The following is a 27,903-nucleotide window of genomic DNA, read 5'->3' on the forward strand; positions in this document are numbered from 1 at the left end:
ATTTTTGAAAGGTTTTTGTGGAATTGTGACCTGATTTTGTTGAGGGGAACTGTAATATGGATAGCTACAGTTTAATATGAATTTTAGTTGATGTTTTTGTGGATTTTGTTGTGATTTTGTTGATCTGGACAGCTACTGTTTAATATGAATTTTAGTTTATGTTTTTGTAGATTTTGTTGAGAGGAACTGTAATCTGGATAGCTACAGTTTGATATGAATTTTAGTTGATGTTTTTGTGGATTTTGTTGTGATTTTGTTTATCTGGACAGCTACAGTTTGATATGAATTTTAGTTGATGTTTTTGTAGATTTTGTTGTATTTTGTTTATCTGGACAGCTACAGTTTGATATGAATTTTAGTTGATGTTTTTGTGAATTTTGTTGTGATTTTGTTGATTTGGATAGCTACTGTTTAATATGAATTTTAGTTTATATTTTTGTGGATTTTGTTGTGACTCTGTTGAGAGGAACTGTTGATGTTGAATAATCGCATGCATTAGAGAATGTGCATAGTCTTTTATATATTTTTTTAAAGCATGAATCTGAATTTGCATCGATAGGCAGAGTTTTGTTGGCATATTATATAAAGGTACTTGTGGTCTCTTGAGTAAATTTGCATATCCAATAAAAATAAAATAAAAAAACTCATTACGTGCATAGAGATGTTATCATTTAAGACATCTTGGCCTTTTACTTCCATCAATACTTCAGATGACATGCATATTCCAATAAAAAGCTTTAAAACAATATTCCAATAAAAAGTTTTAAAACAATAAACAATGACACATCCTAAATAAGAAACTTATTTAATAGTCATAAACAACAACAATGAACTCCATGCATATTCCACAAATGCTTGACAATAAACTTCATAACTCGTAAATTATGAGCGGCCATGCATATTCCATAAATGCTCGATAAGGTCAGCTTGGATTTGAGAATGAGTGCCTCTATCTCTAATTCGATGATGTTGCGCAATAAACTCCATAAATTCAGGTATATTATCGGGTGAAATTGACTCATGTGGAGTATCATCATTGGATTCGTAAATGAATTGGTCAGCCCCAAGATATTGATGACGCTCATCTTCAACGATCATATTGTGCAAAATAATACATGCGTACATAATGTCTTTTAGAACTTGGGGCTGAAAATACCTAGCAGGTCCACGCACAATTGCAAATCTAACTTGGAGTACTCCGAAGGCACGCTCTACATCTTTCCTTACAGACTCCTGACAAGTAGCAAAATGTTTTTTCTTTTTTCCATGTGGAGCAGGAATTGTTTTAACTAATGTTGCCCATGAACGATATATACCATCAGCAAGATAATATCCCATTGTGTATTCGTGACCATTGATTGTGTAGTTGCACGGAGGAGCATGACCTTCGGCCAACGCAGAAAAAACAGAAGATCGATCAAGTACGTTAATGTCGTTATGAGACCTAGGAAAACCAAAAAAAACATGCCATAGCTAAAGATCATAAGACGTAACAGCCTCCAAAATAATAGTTGGTTCATTTATGTGACCAGAGTACATACCTTTCCAAGCACTAGGACAGTTCTTCCATTTCTAGTGCATGCAATCAATGCTACCCAACATTCCTGGAAACCCACGCTTTTGTCCGACTTCTAGTAACCTCGCTAGATCACTGCTGGTTGGAGACCTCAAGTACTCACCCTCAAAAATTGACACGATCGCCTTTACAAATATCTTCATACTCAACCGTGCGGTGCTTTCTCCAATTCTTACATACTCGTCCATAAGATCTGCTGTAACCCCATATGCGAGCATCCTAATTGCTGCAGTTATCTTTTGAAGGGAAGACAATCCAAGTCTCCCACTGGCGTCTCTTTTTTGGACAAAATAATCATCGTGAGCTTCAATTGCAGAATGTATGCGTAAAAAAACATTACGATGCATTCGAAACCTTCTCCTAAAAACATTTGGTGGATATATTGACGGCTCGGCAAAGTAATAATTCCAAAGGCGTTCATGACCTTCCAATGGATTACGTCAGATGAACATGCGAGGTTGAGAATTACGACGACGTGAAGCAGATGCTCCCTCGGCTGCATGTTGTTGTCTATGTAGGGCCATTGCTTGTATCATATACTCCTCGTGATCAAAATAATCTTCATCTTCTATATGATCAATACTCTCACAGGGATCCATAGGGAATTGAGAGAACAAAATTTGATGGAATGGAAGAAGAAAGATTGGTTTTTGATGAGTGGGAAGTAATGAGAAGATGGATTTATAGGGCTTAATCCGAGACTATTAGCTATAACTAAAAATCTTGGCAAAAGAAGAATGGTTGGCTACATCTACTTGTTGGTTTCAAGAATTATAGATATGAATGTTTGATATTGTGCATGGTGGAATGAATGTGTTTGTTAGCTTTTAGAATTATAGATGTGAAACTTAGGTAAATAATAAGGGTTTGTGGAAGTGTTTGTTGGTTTCAAGAATTTTAGATATGAAAATTAGGTAGAAGAAATATTGGTAATATGTTTGTTGGATGAAAGAATTGTAAATGAGTTTGTTAGTTTCATAAATTCAATATATGATTGTTGGGTAGAAGAATAGTTGACAAATTGTGTTTGTTGGATAATTAGGTTGAGGAAAAAAATTAATTGAAAAATAATAATTTAAGTATCAAATTAAATTATTAATTAACATATGATTAGTGTAATTGTAAAATATGAAAAAAAATAAAAAATAATATTATTAAAAAAATAATATTATATTATTATTTTGATGAATCCAATGGCTAATTCAATGTGGAGTTATGGATAAGGAGGTTTTAAATATATGGAAAATATGTACTTTTCATCAAAATTTAAAGATAAATTTGATGAATCCAATACTAATGCTCTAATATCTCGTTTGTTTTGAAGGTCAGATATGATATTATGATTAATTGAGATAAAATTAAAAATTAAATAAAGTATTATTATAATAACCAAAGAAATAAAATGAAATGAAAAATTTTGTGAGAAGACGACGCCTAAACTAATTTTATGCTTTCGATCTCCTTCTAGGTTTAAAGCTACCCTCCGTGTAAAATTCTCCATCATCGAAAAAAATAAAATAAAAAGCTACTCTCTGTTTCTTTTTCTTGGTCAGATATTCTATCAATTATTATCTGTTCGTGATCTTTGAAAGAAATTAGAATAGAGTAGTGAGTTTCAGTACCATGAGGATCGTTCGCAAAGACCTTGTTCCCGACGGACCTGGTAGCGTAAAGGTGCCTTACTCCTACTTCTTCTTCTTTCTTCTTTCTTCTTCTTCTTCCTCTTCTTCTTCTTCTTCTCTGACTTGAATTTCTATTTTTTTTTTTAACTTACTATAATAAATAATTTTTATGCGGGAGGACTTTTGGGGGAGCTGTCTTACTTGGGCTAACGTATATTGGAATGAACTTTTGCGCAATTTTGAATTTAGATGGTACCGGTGGATTCCGATGATCTCTGGTTTGCTTATAATTTAATAGCCACTGGAGATTCTGTTATGGCTGTCACTGTGAGGTACTACTCTATTTTAAAATTCTCTCATGTTGAACTATATTACTGAATCGTTTTAATATATTTTTCTATAATTGCAAAACATCTACTTGTAGCATACAATTTTGGATTTGTTTGGTTCTTTTTAAATTACTTCCAATTTTTCCAGAACTTTGTATGGCTTGGAGAATATATATTTTCTGAATTTTTGAATTGAATTGAATTGAACTTGATTTATTTGACCTGTGGACTATATATATAAAAGGCAAAACGTGGGCACGCACACACACACACACGCACACACTTGCACACTCGTATATACATACATGGCGATTTCTGTGTGTCTTAGTGTATATGTTTTGTGTAAATGCAGCTTTGGTGAAAAACTTTCTACCAGAAAAAATTGAGTTCTTAGTCAAAATATGTAGCTTGGCGTTTTTTATTTTTTTTACCGCGGTTTGTTGGTTTGTCTTTGTTCTCCTTTCTAATCTTCAATTCGTTTGGAATGTGGCTTATGCCTTGTGCTCTGTTGCTCTTTCTTAAGGGTAAGTATAGAAGTCTGTTGCCTATAAAATGCAAAATTGAGTTCTAGGGTGTATACAGATGCAAGAAGTCATAAAAAGATGAAGAGAAAGTATAGAGACTGGGCACAACCTTCCATTTGGGAAGCGATTTAGAAAAATTAGTGGTTTGGATTCAGAGATGAGTTGAGATGGGTTGAGATGGTTTGTGAATAGTAGAATAAAAGTTAAATTATTTATTATATTTTATGTGGGAATTTGGGAAAGTTGTTTTGGAATTTGAAAAAGTTGAATTGTTTATTATATTTTGTGTAGTAATTTGGAAAAGTTGTAATGATGAGATGAGATGAGATGAGTTGAGGTAGGTTTTGAATGCAAACGAGGCCTAAGAGAATAGGAAGTGATTAAAGAGAATGAGTAATGGAATTGTTGATTGCTTGCTTGAATAGGGTTCATGCTTTGAGATGAAGGCATTGTTTGCAGGTTTATTTTACATGCTAATTAATTGCAGTTTGATTGATATGATGTGTTTTTTAATAGCATGTTTCATTCTGACGATGTGTGTTCTATGATAGGAAAGTTCTTAGACAAGCGGCTAGCGGTGGAAGAGATGCAGAACGCGTGAAGTTAAAGTTGGAAATAAAAGTTGAGGAGGTATAAAAAGTTTAAGATCATCAGGTTTTTTCCTACTAATAGTTTGTTACCATGTTAATTTGTGTGAAAGGAGTAAGTTACAAATGTTGGAGCAGCTTAAATGCTGTACTTGAGTACGATGAAAAAGGATAGCTTGAATTATACTTAAACCTTCATTGTTACTTGCTCACACTGCCCATACAACCCCACACCCCCCCCCCCCCCCCCCCCCAAAAAAAAAAAAAAAAAAAAAAAAAAAAGCTGCACTGCTGGACACGTAAGTCGAGAGAGAGGGGGCAGAGAGAGCACGAGAAGAGCGAGCTAGCATACTACAAAAGTGAAATCACATCTTTTAGTTATAAGTTTAAATTACAATAATCAAACTGATTATATTCAAATGATTGTAAATCGAGTTCTTAAAGTTTATGGAACTCGTGTTATCTGGTGGGTGCTTTGGAATGTAATAGACTAACATTCCTAACCTTATTGGGAAGTGGGTGTTACAGTCTTGGATGGATCAACATTATATGTATACTTAACGAGTATTGCTATCCTAAGGCCTTTACACCACACACTGCTTACGGGTATAATTTGATTTGAAAAATAAATTTTAAGGTTTGAATCTTACAAATCAAATCTTACCATTTAAGTGATGTGGATGGTGTGCTCTACACATCGGCTTGAGAATATAATAACTCATACTTAAATGATAGATTTATTCCCTTCTTTGCATGCTTAGTACTTTTATTTCAACATTGAGATTGGAATGTACAAAATATAGATTGTTTGTTGATCCTGCAAATTGTGTGATGATCTTTGTGGATCAAATGTTTGACTTTTCTTATATTTTTCAGGTTGCTGATTATGACACTTCAGGGTCTGTTTTGCGTATACGTGGAAAGAACATCCTAGAGAATGAGCACGTAAAGGTAATCACATCTTCGAGTTGACTGCTGTATTTGTTAATGTATAATTCTAACTCCCGTGTCATGCTTGTCATTATTTCACTGCAGATTGGGGCATTCCATACTTTAGAACTTGAGCTTCATCGACCTTTTGTGTTAAGAAAGGTGTGTTTTCTTTTTAGTTCTTTTTATGTTTGTAAAATGTTCACTTGCTCCATTTGCTGTTGAGATCATGCGTATATCGTATTTGTAGCATCTACCTTAATTTTCTCTTCGGTTTTGATTATTAGGACTTGCATGTTATTGCTACAGATGGTGCCCAACTTTTCAGTAGTTGCATGAAAGCGATATTGATTTTAGCATGAAAGTGATACTGATTTTAGCATCATTCATCTTACTATAACTTGGTTCTTATTGAAGGAATGATATGTAAGAGACACCGAAATTTAACATTATGTGATTGGTAGAATATTATGTGGATAAATATGAGTTGTAGAACATATGAATTTCTGACTTAGTTGTCTGTTTTCCCTTTATTGTTTAACTTATATGGTAGAGTACTATTGTATGATTGAAACAATGTTATGTTTATATATACAAGTTGTAGAACTTATGAAATTTGTAACTTAGTTATCTGTTTTCTGTTTATCGTTTAACTTATACAATATAGCATTGCCAGTTCTTGTAGATTTTTCCATATTTAAAGTGATTACCACAATTGGGACTATATGTATTGGCATTCAATAATTGGCTTAGATTAATATTTATATGAACTTGATTAATAAATGATTTGCACTCCCCAGGTCCAAAGGGACTTGAACCCATAGCCTCAACCAATACACAATCTATTATCGTAGGTGGAGGCTCCATTAAGGCCAATATACTAGTTGTGTCTTTTGGTTGGAGTTGGTGATAAGAAAATTATCCTTCTTGCTTGTATGGGACTTGCCATTTATGTCAGATTACTATTATTTTGGGAAAAGTTTTTTCCCTTATGATGAAGACTAAGTTACTTTCGACCACCTTATGTCATGAGATTCTATTAGGGGTGGGCGATGGGTCACCTGGACCCGCTCCACCTGCCCCATCCACTTGTCCCGCTATGGAATGTGTGGGCAACCTGCCTGTACCTGGGATGGGTGTGGGTGCGATTAATTTGTTTTTACTTGTATGCAGGTGGGGGCAAGTGGCATACCCATGGCAGCAGCCATGGGTCTGGATGTGAGGAGACCAAGGGCCCTGTTTCGTATTAAACTTTGGTTTTTTCACTCTGGTTTGGCATGAATTTTGGTCTAATTTTGTATGATATAGGATTATTTTTTATGATTTTGGATGGATTGGTCTAGACGAGCGGGAAAGTAGGCAGTGGCCTTGGGAATCCGCCCGCTTGCTTAGCCAGGATGGCTGGAGTGTGGGGAGGCAAGGTTAGGGTGGAGCCGAATTGAAATTCTGCCACCCTGGGGAGGCTAGCCACCCCACAGGGCAAGTAGCACCCTTTATTTTCTATGCCTTTTTGGTGAGCTTCATGGTGGCCAAAGATTAGTTTGTGCCATTCGATAGTGGTAGCCTATCAACCTCCATTGAGAAGATACTGGAGTGATTACCATGGTTGATGGACGGTAGCTACTTCCCCTTATATCATGCAATTTGGGAATAGGCATTCATGATATTATTCTTTCAAGATTTTTTCTATTGCTTTATAAAATAAGATTTGGATTCCCTAGAGTTCTTAACCACCTTGAGTAGGAGAGATATAGACACATGAAGTGGACCTCTCAGCATTTATAGCTGCCCAAATGAATTTCTCTAGCAGCATTAAATGCTCAATAAATGTTTGGGGTCCCCTTCATGTATCTATCTCTCTCCCACTCTAAGGCCTTAGAGTTCGGTCAAAAGTTCTAGGAGATCTGAATCCATAAAGTAAATTTTTTGCAGTTGCTATATTTATTTCATCACTTGTTATCAGCCCAACGATTATATATACTGCTCCGTTTTGAAAGTTGATGTATTTTGTGCGTTGTTCTCAACTTTCTGTTGGTTTTATAGTTTCCTTTTGAAACACATTACCTTTTATATAATCTTGCCAGTTGGAGCTTTTTTTTTTCCTTCCCCATATCTGCTTTTTGTTCCTATTTATTTCTTATAATTAATTTCTGGATACTTCTTATTCTTTCATGTTGTCTATCATGCACTTTAGGATGTTTGGGACTCAGTGGCGTTGGATGTACTTCAGCAGGCCTCTGGTATGTTATCTTAATCACTTAATTTTAAGATTGAAAATATTCTGTACTGAGGGCATACAATAATAATAATAACTTATAAAAAAAAAGTTATTATTTGCTCGTCAGAAGTTGATATCTCTTGTTAAGTTTTATTCTTTTTTTCTAGGATGTGGTATACGCACTGAAAACTGAAATTAGTCAAGTTTAATAGCTGTCCAAGATTGTAAATGGTATATAGACTTTCATCCTGAAACTCTTCAAGAAGTGACTCTGCTTTATTTTTTTAGTTAGTGGCCAAATGCAAAGATACTGAATGTTGGATAAGATTCCCCCCCCCCCCCCCCCCCCATCCTAAAACAGAATAGAGGCCTTGTTTTTTTAAAACATTTAGCAGTTTATACGATATTAGCATACATAGGTTGGCATAACAATATATAATTTTCTTTTTATTATTAAGAAATCCCAAAACTTTTAGGGTACGTTTGGATTATCAACCCATCTAAACTCATCTCAACTCATCATTACAACTTTTTCAAATTTCAACACAAAATATAATAAACAATTCAACTTTTTTAAATTCTAAAATAATAATAATATTAAAAAATAATATTTTAACAATATTTTATCATTTCAACTCAACTCAATTCAACATCTAAACGCAGCCTTAGATATATTCCTATCTAACTGAAAGCTATCCTTGGTTCTTGGTTTAAGGGAATGCATCTTATTTCTATCTTTCTTTTTTGGCTGCGGAGTAGATTTTTATTTTCAGAGTCTTGAGAAACGTGCTTGGATACCCAAATTGAGATAATCAGAATCTTGTATTGCTTAGAGCCTTAAAGCTTATTTCCTTGGCTGGAGTTACATTATTATGCAGCATGTTTAGCCTTTTTGTGACGAACTGATGATGAATAGTGTGGCTGAGTGATACAGGATAGACTAAAGGATCTAAGGCTGCCTGCTATTTGCTATATGGTGTGATGTGGTTTAGGAAAAGTCATGATTTAGATGTCTTAAATGTGGAAGAAATGGTTTGGAGTTTATTTATTTATTGATAAGTAATCGATAATATTATTAATAGAGATAGGCAAAGCCCAAGTATACAAGAGATAAGACCTATCTAGGTCGAAGTAATGGAAGCTAGAAAGTCATGAAAATTCAGGCCATTAAAATCTAAATCTATGGCCCATAGAAATAAAGTACGGAAAAATAAAGATCTAAGTTCCTTTGGTGACCGCTCCTTGTTTTCGAAAGGTTGATCGTTGCACTCTTGCCATATACACCACATAATGCAGATCGGGATCATCTTTCACACAGCCTTGATTTGTAGTCCCACTTGGAAGTGTCCAGCTAGCCAATAGATCAACCACAGTTGCAGGCATGACCAAGGATAATTCTACTCGGCTAAACACTTAAACTCACAAGGCTCTAGTTGTCTCGCAATGTAACAAATGTGTTCCATTGTCTCGCCAGATCTCTTGCACATGCAACACCAGTCTAGTATAACTATCCTGCACTTCCTCAGGTTGTCGGTAGTTAGGATCTTCCCCAAAGCTGCTGTCCATGTAAAGAAGACTGTTTTTGGAGGCGCCTTATTCCTCCAAATTCTTTTCCATGGGAACTGAGTATTTGAGGCTTGGGTAAGAGACTTATAGAAGGATCGAATTGAAAAAATGCCCTTACCTGCGGGAGTCCACCATAGCCTATCAACTTGCTATTTATTTGGCCTCATAGAATATAATAGGCTAAAAAAAGCCTCAAAGATGTCTACATCCCAATTTTGCGTCGCTCTACTAAACGGGACATTCCACTACACTTGGTCCCCTAATCGAAGCATGAGGTCCTCTACTGAAGCTTCTTGATTACGGGCCACTCGGAAAACAGCTGGAAAAGCATCCTTTAGGGCCTCATTCTCGCACCATATGTCCCTCCAAAACTTAATTCGGGACCCCCCAACAACAATTAGGAATGGCTATTAAAATCCCCCCACCCGCGCCTAATGTGTTTCCAAACCCTCACACCATTGGCCCCATTTACTTTTTTAGTGCACCAACCACCCCACAAGCTTCCATATTTGCAATTAACCATTAGTTTCCAAAGGGCTTCTGGTTCCATGTTATACCTCCATAACCACTTCCCAAGTAGAGCCCGATTGAATGTTCTTAAGTTTTTTATACCCAACCCACCTGGTGAGGCTGATCTACACACCTTATCCCAGCTAACCAGATGAAATTTGAATTCATCCGCTATACCACTCCATAAAAAGTCGCGATATAGATTATCAATCAGAGCCGTTACACGGGTAGGCAATTGAAACAAAGACAAGAAGTTGGTAGGTAAGTCAGAAAGGGTACTCTTAGACCCCGTTTGGATTGAAAAGTGATCTCAACTCATCTTATCTTATTATTACAATTTTTTCAAATTTCTACACAAAATATAATAAACAATTCAATTTTTTCAAATTTCAAAACAATAATAATATTAAAAAAATACTATTCTAACAATATTTTATTCAACTCATCTAAAACCATCTCATCTCTCAATCCAAACAAGACCTTAATGAGAGTCAAATGGCCACCTTTTGACAAATACAATCTCTTTCATACTGCTAATTTTCTTCCTATCTTCTCAATAATTGAATTCCAAATGGATGAGGCCCTTGCGGCAGCCCCCAAAGGCAATCCCAAATAGGTAATGGGAAGAGAAGCTACCTTACACCCAAGTATACTAGCTAGCTGCCGAGTATTACTGACATTCCCCACTAGTACTAACTCTGATTGGTTGAAATTCACCTTCAGGTCTGACGCTGCTTCAAAGCATACTAACAAAGCCTTCAATGCCCTCAACTGGTTTCGACCCTCCTCACAGAATAGGAGCGTGTCATATGCAAAAAGTAAATGAGACAAAGTAATATTGTCCCTATTGGGGTCACCAATCGGAAATCCAGCCACAAACCCATGCGTAACCACCGCCGATATCATCTTACTCAAGGCCTCCATAATGATAACAAAGAGAAGTGGGGACAAAGGATCTCTTTCTCTTAGACCCCGAGAGTTGCTGAAGAAGTTGGTAGGGCAACCATTAATCAAGACTGAGAATCTTGCCGTTGAGATACACCAACTAATCCAAGTATGCTATCTAACCCCAAAGCCACATCTCCCCAACAAATATAGGAGGAAGTCCCAGTTTACATGGTCGTATGCCTTCTCCATATCTAATTTGCAAATAATCACTATGGAGCCAGCCTTTAATCTGCTATCTAGGCCCTCATTCGCTATAAGGACTGAATCAAGAATTTGTCGCCCCTAATAAACGCATTTTATTGCTTCGAAATGATCTTGCTCAAAACCTCCCCTAATTTGTTGACAAGCACCTTGTAGATAATTTTATACACCCCATTCACAAGGCTAATGGGTCGAAAATCCTTAACCTCCGACGCTCCAATCTTTTTCGGGATCAGCGCAATAAAAGTAAAATTTAGGTTTTTCTCAAACTTTCTAGCTAAGGATACTTCCTGAAAACGTTCATAATGTCCTCTTTCACCACCTCCCAGCATGATTGGAAAAAGCCCATCGAGAAGCCATCTGGGCCTGAGACTTTATCTTTACCCATGCATCTCACTACATCATACACTTCCTCCTCTTCAAAAGGCCTCTCCAACCACGACGCTGCCTGAGGCTCAATAGTATCAAAACCAAGACCATCCAGTTTTGGTCTCCATCCCTCATGTTCTGTAAGCAGTTGTTCATAGAAATCCACCGCATGGTCCCAAATCAAAGAGGCCTCCTTGCACTCCATACCATTAATATTCAGTATTTCAATGATATTATTTCTTCTATGAGAGTTGGCAACTCTTTGGAACTTTGTACTCCGGTCCCCTTCTTTCAACTACAATGCTCTCGACTTTTGGCGTTAAGAAATCTTATCCAAAGATAATATTCTTTCCAAGTCTGAAACCAACTCTGCCTTCTGTAATAGCTCTTCTTGTGAAAAGACTAGCCTCAATTATCCTCTCAAACTGTTGCAACTCCTTTGCCATGAATTTCTTTCTCTCCCCTATATCTCCAAAGGACTGAGAATTCCAGAGATTAAGGTCATTTTTCAAGGCTTTTAATTTACTAGCTAGGATGTTTTCGAACTTGAAGTAACGGCGCCCACTTTGAATGCCATCACAATCCAACAAGATAGGGAAATGATCCGAGCAAAGACATAGCAGCCTCTTTTGGCACACCTCCGGATAGTGCACCTCCCACTCTGGTGAGATTAGAAATCTGTCCAGTCGGGACCACATCTGATTATTCGACCAAGTAAAAGATCCCCCCAAGAGAGGAATGTCCAACATGTTTAAGTCAAAAATACAATTTGAAAACTTTGTCATTGCTGGGTGCGTCCTACTGTCTCCAGATCGTTCACTAGGGAATCTGATGACATTGAAATCCCTTCCTATACACCAGGGAAGCTCCCACCAGTTATGTAACCCAGCAAGTTCCTCCCATAAGAATCTTCTATCGTCGTCTACATTTGGACCGTATAAACCTGCAAAGGCCCACACAAAATTATCTGCCACTCTTAAAAGAATATGCCATAGTATATTCCCTACAAACTCCCAATTTCTCCATGCCTCGTTTATCCCACATCACTATGATTCCACTTGAAGCCCCATTCGATGCAAGATAAGCCCAATCCGCATAAGTGCAACTTCAAACATTTTGAATTATCCTCCTAGAAACACATTTCAACTTGGTTTCTTGTAAACATACTATGTCCGCTCTCCATTCCCGCAACAAATTTTTTATACGAAGTCGCTTATTTACCTCGTTCAACTTGTGAACATTCCAAGACACATTTTTCGGCTTCAAAATGGAGAGGCAAGCCCCTTCCCCTTGGATCTTTCACGGCTTGAACTTCCTTCATAATTCATTGACCAAGTTAGGCGCTTGAGCTCCCGCTATTTTTTAGACCCTGATTTCTTTGCCTGTGAATGACCCGCTGCAATGGCAGTAAGTAAAGCCAAAAACTGCTCTTCAAAACACAATGTTGCATTTCCTTCACCTTTTGGAGCACCCAATCCGACACATTGGATTCATTTGGTAGCATACAATTCAACGGAATAGGCTCCTCCTCACTGGGAACCCACTGCATATTAGGCATCACCCCCTTCTCTTCCTCCCTGAATAAATTTCTTCCCTCCCATTTAACCACAGCATTACTAGTGGAAAACTAAGTCTCGGGGACCACCGTTTCCTCTCTGCCAAGCCTCTGAGAGAGCTCATCATCAACCACCTCTGCCCCAACCCCTCGAATGATCCCTTCACCAGTTTCTGAGCAATCCTTTCCGGTCGAGAAAGACTCGAGATGTTCCTCGAGTTGGATATGGCCCCCCGTGTGGGAAGGTGGTGCTTCCAAACAGGTCATTGACAGTTTTTGGCCAGACGGAGCTGAGGTAGCGGCACATGGTGGTGAGATCTCGTAGATTTGCTCATGTCGCGGCCCTACCTCTAGGTCTTCCTCCATCGCCAGCACCATTTGGACCTGCATTGGTGGACGCGCGACATATCGTGGTGCTGCCGAAGCTGTCGCTGGCATGTTGGTTGGGATGTCGTCAGTCGTGGGCCGTCGATCTCCATACCTATGAATCCTTCATACGGGATGGGGCCAGATGGGTTGAAATCCACCTCCAACCCCCAAACTTCCAGGGGGCTTGGGCCTATTGAGGGGCCCACTAGGCCTTGACGGGCCAGCAACCATAGCGTTACTAGGGCCATCCTTCCTTGGGGCTGGGGCTGGGCCTTCCTTCCTTCTAGCCTTTTTCTCCATCTCAATAAACTGCCTAGCCCTCTCCTCCATTCCCCTTTCCCCTTTAGGCTGGACACATTTCAAAAGCCACTCAACTTGGTTCTGCAGAGTGCACAACTGCACCTTCACGTCCAACAGAGCTCTGTGGACCTCCTCCTCTGCCACGACACCTGCAACTCTGCTCCCACCACTCTGCCTCTGTTCGTGCCGAAAGATTGTCATTGTCAGCACCATAGTTGTGATCTCCTCCCTGTAGTACCTTGTCACCAACTCTCTGCCATGACCACCTTGCTAGGGCTAACGAGGATGCTCCACCAGTAGCGCCTCCTTGTAGGAGAAAGGTGACGCCTTTATCACCGATGGTCTTGGAGCTCCCTCATTGACTGAGGTTTTCCTATCCTGGAGGAACTCCCATGACGCCTCTCCTAGCCTTTTCCACCCTCTGCCTTCCTTCTCTTTAGGTACAAAGATGAAGTTTCTTCTGCCCCCACCCCCATATTCCACCACCGCCATGTAACGTCCACGACCATTCGAGCAACGCTGAGCAATGAAGCTGCGACTACCCTCCCCAACAGTGGAGAAAAAATCATGTTTCGCCTCCATCAAACAATCTACCATAGCCTTTGCCAACCAGTTCACTATTGTAGGACCCAGTGACAGTATCGACTTCACCCTCCAGCTTCTCTCAGTGATGGCCAATAGACCCCCATCCTTAGAAAGTGAGAAAAACTTGGACTCTATCGCAATCTCCTTATAAAAATCCATCCACCCTCCTTCACAAACCACCCAATCTCAACGGAGAACTACGAAAACATCGGAATACAAATGTACGGATAGAGAATAGAAATTCGATAAATGTTTACTCGCAAAGGATATGGTTTGGAGTTTATAACTGGAGTTTGATTAAAAAGATTAAATTGATGGTTGCTATAATGCTGGGATTTGTGAATAATGTTTTAGGTTCTACGAAAAGCGACTAGTATTTTCAGCTTGGGTGTGAGTACTTAGGGCATGTTTGGGTAATAAAATGAGATGAAAATTTTGTGAATCGTAGTAAAATGGTTTGAGAATAGTAATGAAATGGTTTGAGTTAAGATGTTTTGTTGGGTTTTGGGAAAGGAGAGAAAGTTGAATAAAAATATTATAAAGTTAAAAAATTGTTTGAATATAATTTTTGTTTTGAAGTTTAGAAAAGTTGTATTGTTGTTTGTGTTTTGTTTAGAAGTTTGGAAAAGTTAAAATGATTAGGTAATGATTAGATGAAAAAGTTGAAAATTTGGAATTGGAAAGTGTTTTGTGTTTGAGTGATGTCTGGGAAGGAAATTATGAGAAGTTTTGAGATGAGATGAGATGTTCTCAACTCATCTCACTTCCCAAACATGGCCTTAGGCTTAATGGTAGGTAGATGGAGGATTGCCTCCTGGTTGTAGGGAGCCCGGTTTGTATTCGCAACCTATCTCAACTCATCTCACTACTATTCATTAACTTTAACTCACAAATCTCACTACTATTTACAACCCATCTCAACTCATCTTCGAATCCAAATGACACCTAAAATGCAGGTGAGTGTGATTACACTCTGCTAGAAATTGAGGAGAAAATTCAGTATTGCTTCTCAATTCTCTTGGCCATTTCAGAAAGCATAGTTACAGGTAGAAGTTCTTAAACTTTTCAGTGATAAACGTTATAGGATTATACAGCAGTGATTGTTTGCTAGGTACTCTTGATTCCAAGGGGATTGGATTCAATATAGAAACTAAAAAGTTTGGCAAGTTGCAATTGTGGAAGATGGTTCCTTTATGCCTCATGTGGTGTATTTGGTGGGAAAGGAACGAGCGATGCTTCAAAAGTAAGGAGCGCACCTTGGAGGAAATCTGGAAATTCTTTGTATTTACTTTATTACAATGGTTTTCTGCTATAGGTCTTGATGGAGCTTCTGCTCATGATTTTCTGTTTTATTTTTCTTCTGCTTTATAGAATGTAACTAGGTGTTTCTTTTGTATACTTCCCATGTACATGGGCTTCGCCTATTACATTCGTTCAATAAAATTTCATTTTACTTTTAAAAAAAAAACGTTCGAACTAAAACCAACATATAAGGGGAAAAAGATATCTAAAATATGACTGGTGTGCCACTATAATAGCCCATGTAATATGGACAATAAAAAAGTATCATTGGCTCAATACCAAAGTATCCATTGCTCTTGGGACTTTGAACAATAAACCAATCTGCGTACTAACTTAAGAAAACAAACAAAACTTTAAGTAAGACTTGATGGTTATAAGATTTGAGTGTGAAAGGTCCTAAGTGGCTGACATCAAAGTTGGATTGGAAATCTGGGTTTCTTTGGTCTCTAATTTAAATTAAAGTTAGATCAAAACTCTGGATTTCTTTGGTGAATGTTTTCTTCCTCTCTTGTTATGACTTGCATATTTCCCAGCATTGTATCTTTTATTTAGGCTCATATGTGCTAGTTAAGTTTTCTACAATTTCTTTTATAAAAAAAGGTTTTCTATAATTTCTCTATTATGTCAAGACTCAAAGCTAGGCATTGGCTGTAGGCTGCTCTCGAGTCATATTTCTTCGGTTCTTTGTTCAGCTGTGAAGTCTTCAGTTTATGTTTGATTTCTTTCTGGTTTGATATAAGAATCGTAGTCCTAGACCTACTAATTAATCTCAGAAGGTTAGATAAACATTTAAAATTGCAGGTCAGAGTTTCATATGCTGTTGATGATCGTTGACATTGGGTGATTGCTAGGGGAAACCGTAGGTGTGATTCCCTAGTTTATGTTCCTATTCTTTTCCTTTTCTTGTCTTATGCAGTTCATCATAATTTCTTTTCCAAAATTTCAGTCCTTTTCAAATCCTATGCCTCCATAGAGCTCCCTAGATCAATCCATACTCGAACATATCTTACCCCCTTATTGGAGGTTGAAATTTGATAATCCAAATTATCATGGACATGTCAAGTCCTTCATTGGGTGGGTGGATTATTTGAACTATTCAACATTGTACCTAGCAGCCATGGATAGAAAAAGTGCTATGTGAATGCTAGGTCCCACTTTGGATAATTACTAGGGGGAATTGAGGTTTACAAGCGATTTTAGGGAGCTTCAATTGTAACATTGACTAGTATTTTTGGAGTATTGCATATGTGGCTAGCGAATCTCTTTGTTGTAACAAATGGTGTAAGAGCCTAGTAATGTTGACTAGATTTATGCAATATGAGTTATGAGTTATGATGAGGATATCAGAGATTTGAACAAGGGAGATTGTGAATTATCATGGATTCTTAAGTCCCACATTGAGTAGGTGAATTTGCATGGGTGTTAAATGCCACGTTGGATATTCAATTGGTGGAATTGGGCCTTATAAGCAATTCCATGGAGCTCCAGTTGTCGCTTTGGATGGTCCTTTTGGACCATTGCATGGATGTGACTAGCGTATTTCTGGGTTTTTTAATACATAAAAGTATTATTTAGTATTAAAAGAAGAATAGGCATTGTCCAAGTACACATGATGCATACAAAAGAAAACACCTAACTGGGAGTTGTGAAAAATGTAGTTGGTAGATAAGATGGTGTATCCTGAGTTTTAAATCTTCATTTATTATATAGCTTCTTTTAATTGGGCTTCCTCATAAACACTTGATGTAAATACTATAACTGTTGCATAAGGGATTTAAAAAACTTTGTTTTATGTTATATAGTATAAACATCCATTTGCAATAGCAAACTAAAAGTGGTCTAACTGGGAAAGTTGGTGTTAACTGTTTAGGGTACTTACCTATCGCCCATGCAATGCTTTTCCTGCATTGGTGCTTTAGGGATGGACTATTTTCATTTTTCATTTATGTTGATTAATTTAAGCCTGCCGTTTTATTTATCAACAATTGAAACTGGGTGGAACTGTTTGCATGCAACTAGTCCTCGGTCCCCCTTAGATGGATACCATTGGATATAGAATCTTTATTGATATAATGGTTTTTCTCTATACTTTTCAGATCCTGCTGCAAGTGCTGATTTAGCTGTAGTTTTAATGCAAGAAGGATTAGCCCATGTCTTCCTTGTTGGTAAAAGGTATGCATGAATTCATTGTGGCATTTTTAATCCATTTTGTCCAGGAGGCACTTTTTGATTCTAGGTGTAATGCCCCAACGGAGGCCCAAGTCACATCTGGGCTTATGCTCTAAAAGGACTAGTTAATGATATAATTGGAATCTCATTGGAACCATTATAAAGTATAAGAATTTCTCATTCCCAAGCAATGTGAAATCACATACACCACCTACCTTTATTAGTTAGAATGAGGTATTACAATCTCCCCCGCTTAAATTTTTGACTTCCTCGTCGAGCTACTCCGTGGTAGGTGGCACCGCTCAGGCCTCACATTTTTTTTGGGATAAGCTTTGATACCATTTGTAACACCCTAAAGGAGGCCTAAGCTACATTTGAGCCTATACTTTAAAAAAGACTAGTTAATGATACAATTGGAGTTTCATCGGAACCATTATAAGAAGCAAGAACTTCTCATTCTGAAGCAATTTGGGATCCCATACACCACTTACCCTTATCAGTCAGAATGAGGTATCACACAAGGGGTTTGAACTCAATGGCTATTTGACATGGAGTTTACGGGCATCAAGAAGTGTGTTTGTGTTACTTACCAAAAAAAAAAAGGTGTTTGGGTTTGAATCTAGCACTAACCACTTTGGTCAATACCCGCAGGAATTTTTCTGGTAGTTTCATTTTGCATGTGGGGTGGGGTGGGGTACTTCCTAGGATTTTGCACTAGTAGTTGTTGGGTCTTTCGAAGCCCTTGACACCTTATGAGGAAATAAAAAATAAATGATAGGCATTTTTCTCATTCAATCATTTTGCATACTTAATGTGTGTATCTATTCACACCAGTTTTATTTGTAACTATACATCACCTAGTCTTTTATTTTAGAATATATCCTATATTTTTCTATTTTTATTAGATTGCATATCTTGGCCAATAATTATCAACATTTCAATAAAAAATTTCAGAACAATACAGTTAAATATTAAAATAGTCCATATGGTTTACTTAAGGTCTGATTTGGATAGTGAGATGAGATGAGATGAGATGATCTGTGAATAATAGTAAAATAGTTTGAGTTACTGTTTTATGGGGTTTTGGGAAAGAAGAGATAAAAAGTTGAAGAAAAATATTATAAAGTTAAAATATTATTAGAATATAATATTTTAATATAATTTTTGTTTTGAAATTTGAAAAAGTTGAATTGTTTTTGTATTTTGTTTGGGAGTTTAGGAAAGTTGTTATGATTAGGTAATAATTAGATGAGAAAGTTAAAAATTTGAAAATGAAAAGTGTTTATGTTTGTGGTGTTTGGATATTGAGATGAGATGAGATGAAATGAGATTTGATGACTTGGAAGGACTTTGCCATCCAAACCAGGCCTAAGAGTCAAATTGGGCTCTGTGGTTTTTAATTAACATTTTTCTCCGTGTAGTTTTTAGAATGATCAAATTAGTCTTTGCATCAGACTCCTGTTAGTCCCACTAATGGAAGTCCTGCCACCTTAACAACTATATACTTCCATCACGTCATATGGTCACATGGGTTGGCCACATGAGCACTACACATATATAAATGAAAAAAAAAACTTAAGATGCCATAAAAAGATAAAAAAAAGAATCATCAAGAAAGCTAGAAAAATGTTTTAGAAGGCAAAAATAGAGAAATTAAAATACATAAAAAGCATGAAAAAAAACTTAAAACAAGAAATAAACTTGGAAGCCAAAAAAAACTAATTTTTTTGTTAAAAGGTCAGGCCACCCTTTTTTCAGCTTAAAGAAATTATTATTGTTTTGACTCTATATATTAGAGAGAGAGAGAGAGTCAGTTATTTTTATTTTTGTCTTCAAACCAGGATTGTATTCTTTGTTGTGCAACAACTAGTATATCCCTAAACTAGCAGCAATGATTATGGTGAATGTACTTCTTTAACACACTCTTTGAATCTAGATTAATTTGAACTCAATTAACATGCTCAAGGACCTATCTTATTAATTTTCTTGAAAAGAATTACACAGAAGACACGAGAAACAAACAATCTCACCTCACACATTGGAAGGAGATATTTCCATTAATTTGTGGAAAAACTAATGGGCCAGAAAGACTATTTTTAGCCATATAATGAAATGAAATTTCTTAATATGTATAATCATTCTGTTTCAAACATTAGTGTCCTTTGGGTATTTATGGTCATTAGTAGTTAGTTCCAGCAGTAAGCCAATGGTGTCTATCTTGAGCAGTGCCTCCTGCCCCCATAAGAATGGAGCAGATATTGTGGTCATAGGTTTGAGACCTTGGGTACAAATAGCGCTTGGAATTTGTTTTCCCAAAACGAGTAGTAGTAAGTTTCAGATGTAGTTTTATGCTGGCAACAAGGATTCATCTAGAAGAAAGTTGTCTTTGATATATGCGGATAATAGTTCAAAATTTTTATTTCTCCTTTTCTTTATTTGTTTTTAAATCTTTTTATAATTTTTCTTTGGTGGGCAGGGTTCATAAATCTGTTCCCATTGCTGGTTATGAGTCAGTAGGTTTTTTTACTCTGATCATCATAAACCGAAAGTTCTTATATTTATTGCCAATGCGGTTAGGTATTCACCATCTTTAAATTGACCCAGTGAAAGACTGATCTTTGAACATTTAGGGGAGGTTTGGATAGTGAGTTGAGATGAGATGAAAGTTGAATAAAATATTGTTAGAATATTATTTTTTAATATTATTATTGTTTTGAGATTTAAAAAAAATGAATTGTTTATTGTATTTTGTGTGGGAATTTGAGAAAGTTGTAATGATTAGATGAGATAAGATGAGATGAAATGCTTTTTGTATCCAAACCTAGCCTTAACTTTCGGTCATTGGTTTAAATCTCTCTCTCTCTCTCTTTCTCTCTCTTCCTCTCTCTCTCTCTCAGGTGGTTATCATTGTTTCTCTTAAATCAGCATCTATTAGTTCCAAGTCTAGGTGGTCTATGGCCCTGAGGGACTGAAATTGACTGGTGGTTAACGGCGAAACCAAATAATCCTGTTAAACAATAGATTCAGCTACCTTGGGTTGATATAAAGCTGGATAAATAAATCTAGATTGTCATATATATTTGTGAATCATGTTTTTTATGCCTTTCTGTCAGTTAAATATTAAAATCTTACTTCTCAATGGTATCTTCGAGAGTATTACTAATTTATATTATGTGACTGATAAATAACAGTGTCACAGTTACTCGTTCACGGATAGAAACGTCGATTCCTCGGAAGCATGGACCTTCTATTGCTGGTTACGAATCGGTAGGTTCGTTTACTTTTTGGGAACATATCTTCTCTTCAAGGTCTTTGTTTTCAAATGACAAGGTAGTTCTGAGAACGTATGATTTCATGCTGGCTGAGAAAACTTCTATCTTTCGCAGGCTCTGAATAAGTTCTTTGAGAATGTATTACAGGTTAGTTCAATTTTTGAGCTGTGGCACCCTAGCTTTTAATACTACTTCAGAATATATTTTCTCATTTCAAATTTTAGGGGAGCTTTTCTTTTAAGAAGTTTTATGAGTAGGTGGGTGGGTGTTCCACCACTTCTAATGGGTTTTGTTAAACTATGTTTTAGGCTTTCTTGAAACATGTTGATTTCACTGTTGTCCGCTGTGCCGTGATTGCAAGTCCAGGCTTCACAAAGGTCTGGCATAAGTCTTATGCTTCTTCCATCTTTAGTTTTTAATTACTGTTATTGATATGTCTGGAGCCTTTGTTTTATCAAATCGGTAATTAGTACCCTTGTTATTGTAGTCCCCTCTTAATCCGCAACTAATGTAATATGTATTATGTTCCTTTATGCTTCAGGACCAGTTTCATCGTCACTTATTGTTGGAGGCAGAAAGAAGACAGCTCAGACCTATTATTGAGAACAAGTCACGGATAGTTCTTGTGCATACAACATCAGGATACAAGTAGGGTCATTATTTTCTTTGCTTCTGGTGCTCACAGTTCCTAGAGCAGTAATGAGATAGTCTGCCATCATAACTAGCAGAAGTAATGGGAATTTGAAAAATAGTAATCTGCAGGGGCATGTTAATGTAGCTGTGGATGGAAGTTCCATATTTATTTTGTGCCAATATGCATCGTTATGCAACTCGAATTTTGTTTTCACAGTTTATGGTAGTATAAGAAATGACCTGGTAGTCTGCAAGACATCTGGCCTTATCACATTGCAAAGTCGTCTTAACTGCACCCACACTATGGTCTAGAAGGGTACGTAGCATAGCATTCTCTAACACTCCCCTGGATCATATATGTCATAGTCTCGCTTGGAACATACAAACTCTAACTTACTTCTTCATAATGACTATGTAAAGATATCAGCTAGTTGGTCTTCATATTTCACAAATGGTGCAGTCATGTCTCCACTTAGTATCTTGTCTCACACACAGTTACAGTCTACTTTCACTAAACTAGCACGCTTAGACGTTGCTCTTGTATATGTTCCATATACTTGGGCTCTTGCCTATTCTTATGATCAATAAAATCTTGTTTACAGATAAAAAGAAGTTATAGTCTACTTGAATATACTTGGTACATCATAGTAGAATAGGAGAAGGTGCCAGGTAATCTAATTTGAATAGTGTGTTGTAACCTATTCAATTTGCTAGCTGTAGGACCATTGCTCATTACTCAACTTCTGCACTCAATTGGGCAAACACACTTTGCCCATTACTCTTCCATGATATCAAATTTCCTCCTCAAAAGGTACAATATCCTGTGGCGGATCTTCTATCTAATGGTGATCCTGCCCAATCTGCATCAGTGAAGCCTTCCACTCAGCCATTTTTCCTAAACATGGAGCTCTCTTCTGGTATCAAATGATATGATAGCAGCATCCCAATGTGAGAGTCCAGGGGCTTCCAAGAATTGACTCAGTACATTTACAGCATATGAGATTGAAATATCTAACCTTTTGATAGTGAGGGAATTAATTTTTCCCACCAATCAATCCTCTAGTTCATAACCCTAGCCCATTCCCATTTTGGGCGGAACAGATCTACTAATTCTTTGATTCCAGTTAGGTAAGAGGGATCTTGAACTAAGAAATAGATTCTAGAAGCTAAAAAAGGGTATCCTGAGCAATTTCAATAATCGGGTTCATTGATATTCCTGGTATAGTAGATGCTATCACACATACAATCATACTCAATCTGGTAATGCCTCTAGATTTCTTAGATTCTTGGCTACCATAGGGATCACCTCCCCTTGAATCATGTCCACTACGAGGTATATTGCCACCTTGATTACTACTCCCTCCTCATGTTCTGCCATCATCACAAGAGGCAATAAGAGCAGCGTGCTGACTCGGAATGGAGTTAATTTTCGGGAGAGTATAACACTGAAATCACAAATAAACCTCATGTAAAGAGGGAAGATTGAAGCTAGACGAGATCTATGCATGAACGGGCTAATAGTCAGATTTCATGCTTGTGAGAGAATGAACATCATCCAAATCATGGTGTTGCAACTCCATACAGGGAGGGGCTGATACATATTCCTCTCCTCTAAAACACCCATGACCCTGATAACAGGAACAGTGTTGTCCTAGTGTTGGGTTCTATACTGCTAGTCATGAGGGACATAATCAGATTATCCTCTTTATCCCATAAATTTGGTATAGTTGAAGTGGTGGAGGTGTTAGAGGTAGCCAAAGGAATCAGTGGTAGCCAAGATAGATTTCAGCTTGCCAAACAAGTGCCGATCAAATAATCGTTTCCTGCACAAGAAAATCTCTACTGACCATGCTCAACAAATATAATTTTTTCCATTAACTTAAAAGATGTCATTGAGAGTTAGGACTCGAGATGGTACTCATATTATCAAAAACAAAATAGAAAACTCAGAACACACAAGTGGAGAGAGGCAAGAAATGACCTCAAGATGCCTTTAAATGAGCTATAAAGCTGCTGACCTGCCCAAGGAGGAGGAAGCGGTTGAAATATGAAGAACCGACCAGCATACAAAATGCTGAAGTTGAACAACCCAAGGTCACAACAACCCAAAAGCATGATGAAGAAAATAGGGAGAAGAAGAAGGAAAAAAGGGGGGAATAAACGAAAGTAAAAACATTTTGAAGAATCAACCATAACCAAAGAAATATTCAAATCCCGTGCTCTGATACCATAGTAATTATAAAGGGAAATAGAAGTTTATAAGAGAAGGAGCTGATTTGACTGTACTGCCCTCATCAAGACTATCTTCTGGAAGTTACAATAATATCTTCTAGAAGTGTCTAATATATCATAGCATTCTCTAACACGAGGGAATGAAAGTTCTTGTGAAATTGGCTAAGGGGACCACTTAAAAAAAACAATAACACAAATTATGCAAATAATGCCTCTTTTCTGCATTGATTCTTCAATTTTTGACACCCCTTCTTGTTTCATTTTTTGTGCCATGCAACATTGTTACATAGCAAGTACTTCATATGGTTTGTCTTCTCTAGTAATCGGCATATGAAGCTCATTCAATGTTTTGCAAGCATTATGTTTATTATCACTAATGGCCGTCTTTTATTCTCAAGCATTATGTTTATTTTCACTTAATGGCTGTCTTTTATTCTAGTACTTGTATCACCTGACTTCAAATTTTTTTCATACAGACATAGTCTGAGAGAGGTTTTGGATGCTCCAAATGTCATGAGTATGATAAAAGATACTAAAGCAGCACAAGAGGTATGTAGACTCAGTGTAGTTGAAATTCTTTATTTGTCAGCTTTACTTTGGTTGGAAGTTGTAGTTTCTTTTCCTAACAATTGTTTTACCTCTAGTTTTGTGTTGGTTTCAACATACTTTGTGCAATCTTGGTTCTGTAACCTGGCAATAACAATTTTTATTCTCTGTTGTCTTCAGGTTCGAGTTCTCAAGGATTTCTTCAACATGCTTTCAAATGTCAGTTTTTTTATCTTCAGTAGTGATGTTTTTTTACATTTGATAGTGTATTTCATCTATGTCATAACTGAGATGCCTAGTCGCAAATTACAGACGATGGTTTTTTTTTATATGTAAACTAAGATTTTATTAAAACAAGTAACAAGGCATAGCCCCAAGTAGGTATGAAGTATACAACAGAGAATGCCACGTTACAACTTAAGAGCTAGAGATGAATGCAAGAAAATCATGAAAACTAGCCCCATTGAAAACAATAACAGAGGTCCAAAGAAATAAGGTGTGAAAAAAGAAACATCTAAGTTCTTACAAAGAGTGTTCCTGGTCTTCAAAACCTCGATCATTCCTTTCGAGCCAAATGCACCACCATGAGACTTAGAGGAATCATTTTCCACACGGCAACAATTTTGGGGTTGCCCTAAATGCCTCTCCAACCAGCAAGGCGATCCACCACCCTCCTAGGCATCACCCATGCAATTTCAATCCTATTAGAAAACTCATCGCATAAAACCCTTGCCACCTCACAATGAAGTAGTAAATGGTTCACAGATTCCCCACATATTTTGCACATATAGCACCAATCCATAACAATGAGCCAATTCAGTCAATTTTCCCATGGGAAGCCATCCAACCAAAGAAAGCAACTTTGGAAGGCACCTTCTCCAAATGCACTTTCGAGTGCAAATTGGTTGGAAAGACAGTTTGAAGAGAATGAGGTTCATCATGTGATAAGAAAGATGATTAAAGACAGCTCCTGACTGGATGGCTTCTCTATGACTTTCTTTCCGGCTTGTTGGGACTTTGTTAGAGAGGATGTCATGAAGGCTTTTCATTAACTTTATTCTTTCAAGAAGTTTGAGAAAAGCCTTAATGCAACCTTTATTGCTCTAATCCCAAAGAGGGTCGGGGCTTCAGATGTGAAGAATTATCACCCCATCAACCTAGTGAATGGGGTGTATAAGATCATATCCAAGGTTCTTGCCAATCGCATGAGCAAAATTATGGAGAAGATTATCTCAAAGCATTAAAACGCCTTACTGTTTTTTTTTTTTTTTTTTTTGTTTTTTTGTTTTTTGTAATCAAGTCATTTTCTTATGTGCAGGATCCTTCACGGGCATGCTATGGACCAAAGCATGTTGAGTTTGCCCATGAACGATTGGCTATTCAAACACTTCTCCTCACAGACGAGCTCTTCAGGTTAGAATTATGAGGGTGATTCCAACATTTTGGACTTCAGTGCTGGCTCATTCGAAATCCCTAGTATACTACTATTTGATTGATAAAAAACCCTTTTCACTTGGATGTTTTGCCCATGTTTGCTGAACTCAACCCAATTATAGTCCACTACGATTTGTATGGTACATTTGATGGTTTGAAAGTTTATATGCGTGTATTTTCATAAATAAAAGAGCACAGACCACTGTCTTTTTCCTTGCTGAAACGCACAGAAGCTATAAGACTTCCTTTCTTAGTGTAAGATGTCAAAAGTTGCTCTGTTGTTCATGGTCATCTAAAGTCCTGGATTTGGCGTTTTAGCTGATTGTTTAATCCTCTGATCAGTTATATCTGACCTTGTTTATGGAGTTTAGAAATTGATATTCTGATTAAATTTATCTTTAGGGAATGAAGATGTCTTCTAAAATTCAAAATTGGTGTTCATCATCCTGGTTTTGTCAACATCTTGCGTAACTGGCTGATATGGACCATGTGGTATATTTTAAATGGCAGTCCTGGTTTTGGTCTTTTAGCTGATTGTTTAATCCTCTGATCGGTTATAGCTGACCTCATTTATGGAGTTTAGAAGTTGATATTATGATTGAATTATTGTCATTAGGAAATGAAGATGTCTTCTAAAATTTAAAATTGGTGTTCATCATCCTGGTTTTGTCAACATCTTGTGTAACCGGCTGATGTGGACCATGTGGTATATTTTTTTTAAGTGGCTTTCCATTTAATTGGTTGACATAGGGAGTCGTTTAAAATAGGGCATCAGCCCCTTTGTGACTGAAGATGACAAATCTTAGGATCTAGAGTAGCATTGCTCAAAAAACAATTTCTATAACCTTTAATGCAACAAACCACGCGATTTTTTTTTTTTTTTTTTCTAAAGAATCAGCAGATTCTGAACTTTTTGAAGAGGGCTAGAGAGGATAAATAGGATGTTATTTCATTTTGCAAAATATATAAAGCATGGCAAGTTGCAGCTAGTGATTCTGTAATATAATCATGTGAAACTTGAGTTTTTACTCAGTAGACATGCCATGTTGCAGTTATGGCTTCTAGATTGATACAGAGTCCGGCCTCCCCCCTTCTCTTCTTAGTATGGTCAAGAGTTATTATTCTTCTTCACTGGCTACATAACTCCATCTTGCCATACTGTCGTCATTATTTTTTTGCCATGGACTCTGGAATGCCATATTATGCTATTAGAAAAGTTTACTACTCAGATAAGTACCAATAGTACATGGCCGAAAGAGACAACAACTTCAGTAACAAAGATCTGTGTGCAGGAATTCTAATACTGCAGCTAGGCGAAAGTATGTCAATCTCGTCAACTCAGTAAAGGATTCAGGGGGCACAGTTCATATATTTTCATCTTTGCATGTCTCGGGAGAACGTGAGTATTGTCTATGCTAGATGAGCTTGCAAAACATACATAATTGAAAAACTATGATAGACTAGAATGTTAAGAGAAAGATTTTGTCTAGGTTTCCGTCTCTCTTTTATTTATTTGTCTTTGTTGGGGGGTGGGGGTAGGGAGATTGTATTATAGGAGCTTCTTTTATTTGATAGTTTCCTTTGATTATCGTTCGTTACAGAACTGGCGAATATAACTGGCATTGCAGCAATCCTTCGCTTCCCACTGCCCGATCTTGAAGACCTTGAGATGTGATTGTGAAATGGAAAGTGATGGTGTATTCTCTTTTCAAATGGCACCAACGTATTATTAATTATGGGAAATACTCTAACTACAAAGGAATTATACAAAAGCAATCTCACAAATTGATGTGGCTTGATGTGGTTTGTCAGATTGTAAAGTTACTTTTATTGTAAAGTAGCTCCAATAGATTAGATGAAGCCACGTCAGTTTGTGAGATTATTTGTGTAATTCCTTTGTGGATGTAGCAGTACTCTTATTATTATTGTCAATTGTTGTTATTATTATTATTATGTAATAAAGGCTGCCACGGGTGGTTGGAGCTTCGAGGGTGGTTTGTGTGGGGTGGAAAGAACCCGAACGGATGGGTTCGTTACCAGAATAATATAGGGACTTGTATCATATATAACACAGGCAGTGCTCACTTGATTTTGCTTCTTACAACATTGAAGTTATTTATGGTGGC

At 37.1% G+C, this 27,903-nt stretch overlaps 1 protein-coding gene across 1 annotated transcript; it reads left to right on the forward strand.

Moving 5' to 3' along the window:
• Positions 1-3,025: 3,025 nt before the first annotated feature.
• On the forward strand, positions 3,026-27,903 carry LOC121246626 (protein PELOTA 1). Its single transcript, XM_041144831.1, has 16 exons — positions 3,026-3,250; positions 3,448-3,530; positions 4,603-4,681; positions 5,515-5,589; positions 5,674-5,730; positions 7,763-7,808; positions 17,588-17,663; positions 20,852-20,927; positions 21,047-21,079; positions 21,241-21,309; positions 21,474-21,580; positions 24,274-24,346; positions 24,524-24,562; positions 25,662-25,756; positions 27,070-27,176; positions 27,379-27,903. The coding sequence occupies exons 1-16, from the start codon at positions 3,200-3,202 to the stop codon at positions 27,450-27,452; spliced, it is 1,140 nt and encodes a 379-aa protein (XP_041000765.1). The 5' UTR covers positions 3,026-3,199; the 3' UTR covers positions 27,453-27,903.

The sequence above is a fragment of the Juglans microcarpa x Juglans regia genome, chromosome 1S, assembly GCF_004785595.1.
Source record: "Juglans microcarpa x Juglans regia isolate MS1-56 chromosome 1S, Jm3101_v1.0, whole genome shotgun sequence".
Taxonomy (NCBI): Eukaryota; Viridiplantae; Streptophyta; class Magnoliopsida; order Fagales; family Juglandaceae; genus Juglans; species Juglans microcarpa x Juglans regia.

Excerpts from the sequence above, each read along its gene's own strand:
- LOC121246626 (XM_041144831.1), top strand. The coding sequence starts at position 3,200 with ATGAGGATCGTTCGCAAAGACCTTGTTCCCGACGGACCTGGTAGCGTA. Across the intron at positions 7,809-17,587 it reads TGTACTTCAGCAGGCCTCTG|ATCCTGCTGCAAGTGCTGAT; the intron begins GTATGTTATCTT and ends TATACTTTTCAG. Across the intron at positions 25,757-27,069 it reads CTCACAGACGAGCTCTTCAG|GAATTCTAATACTGCAGCTA; the intron begins GTTAGAATTATG and ends ATCTGTGTGCAG.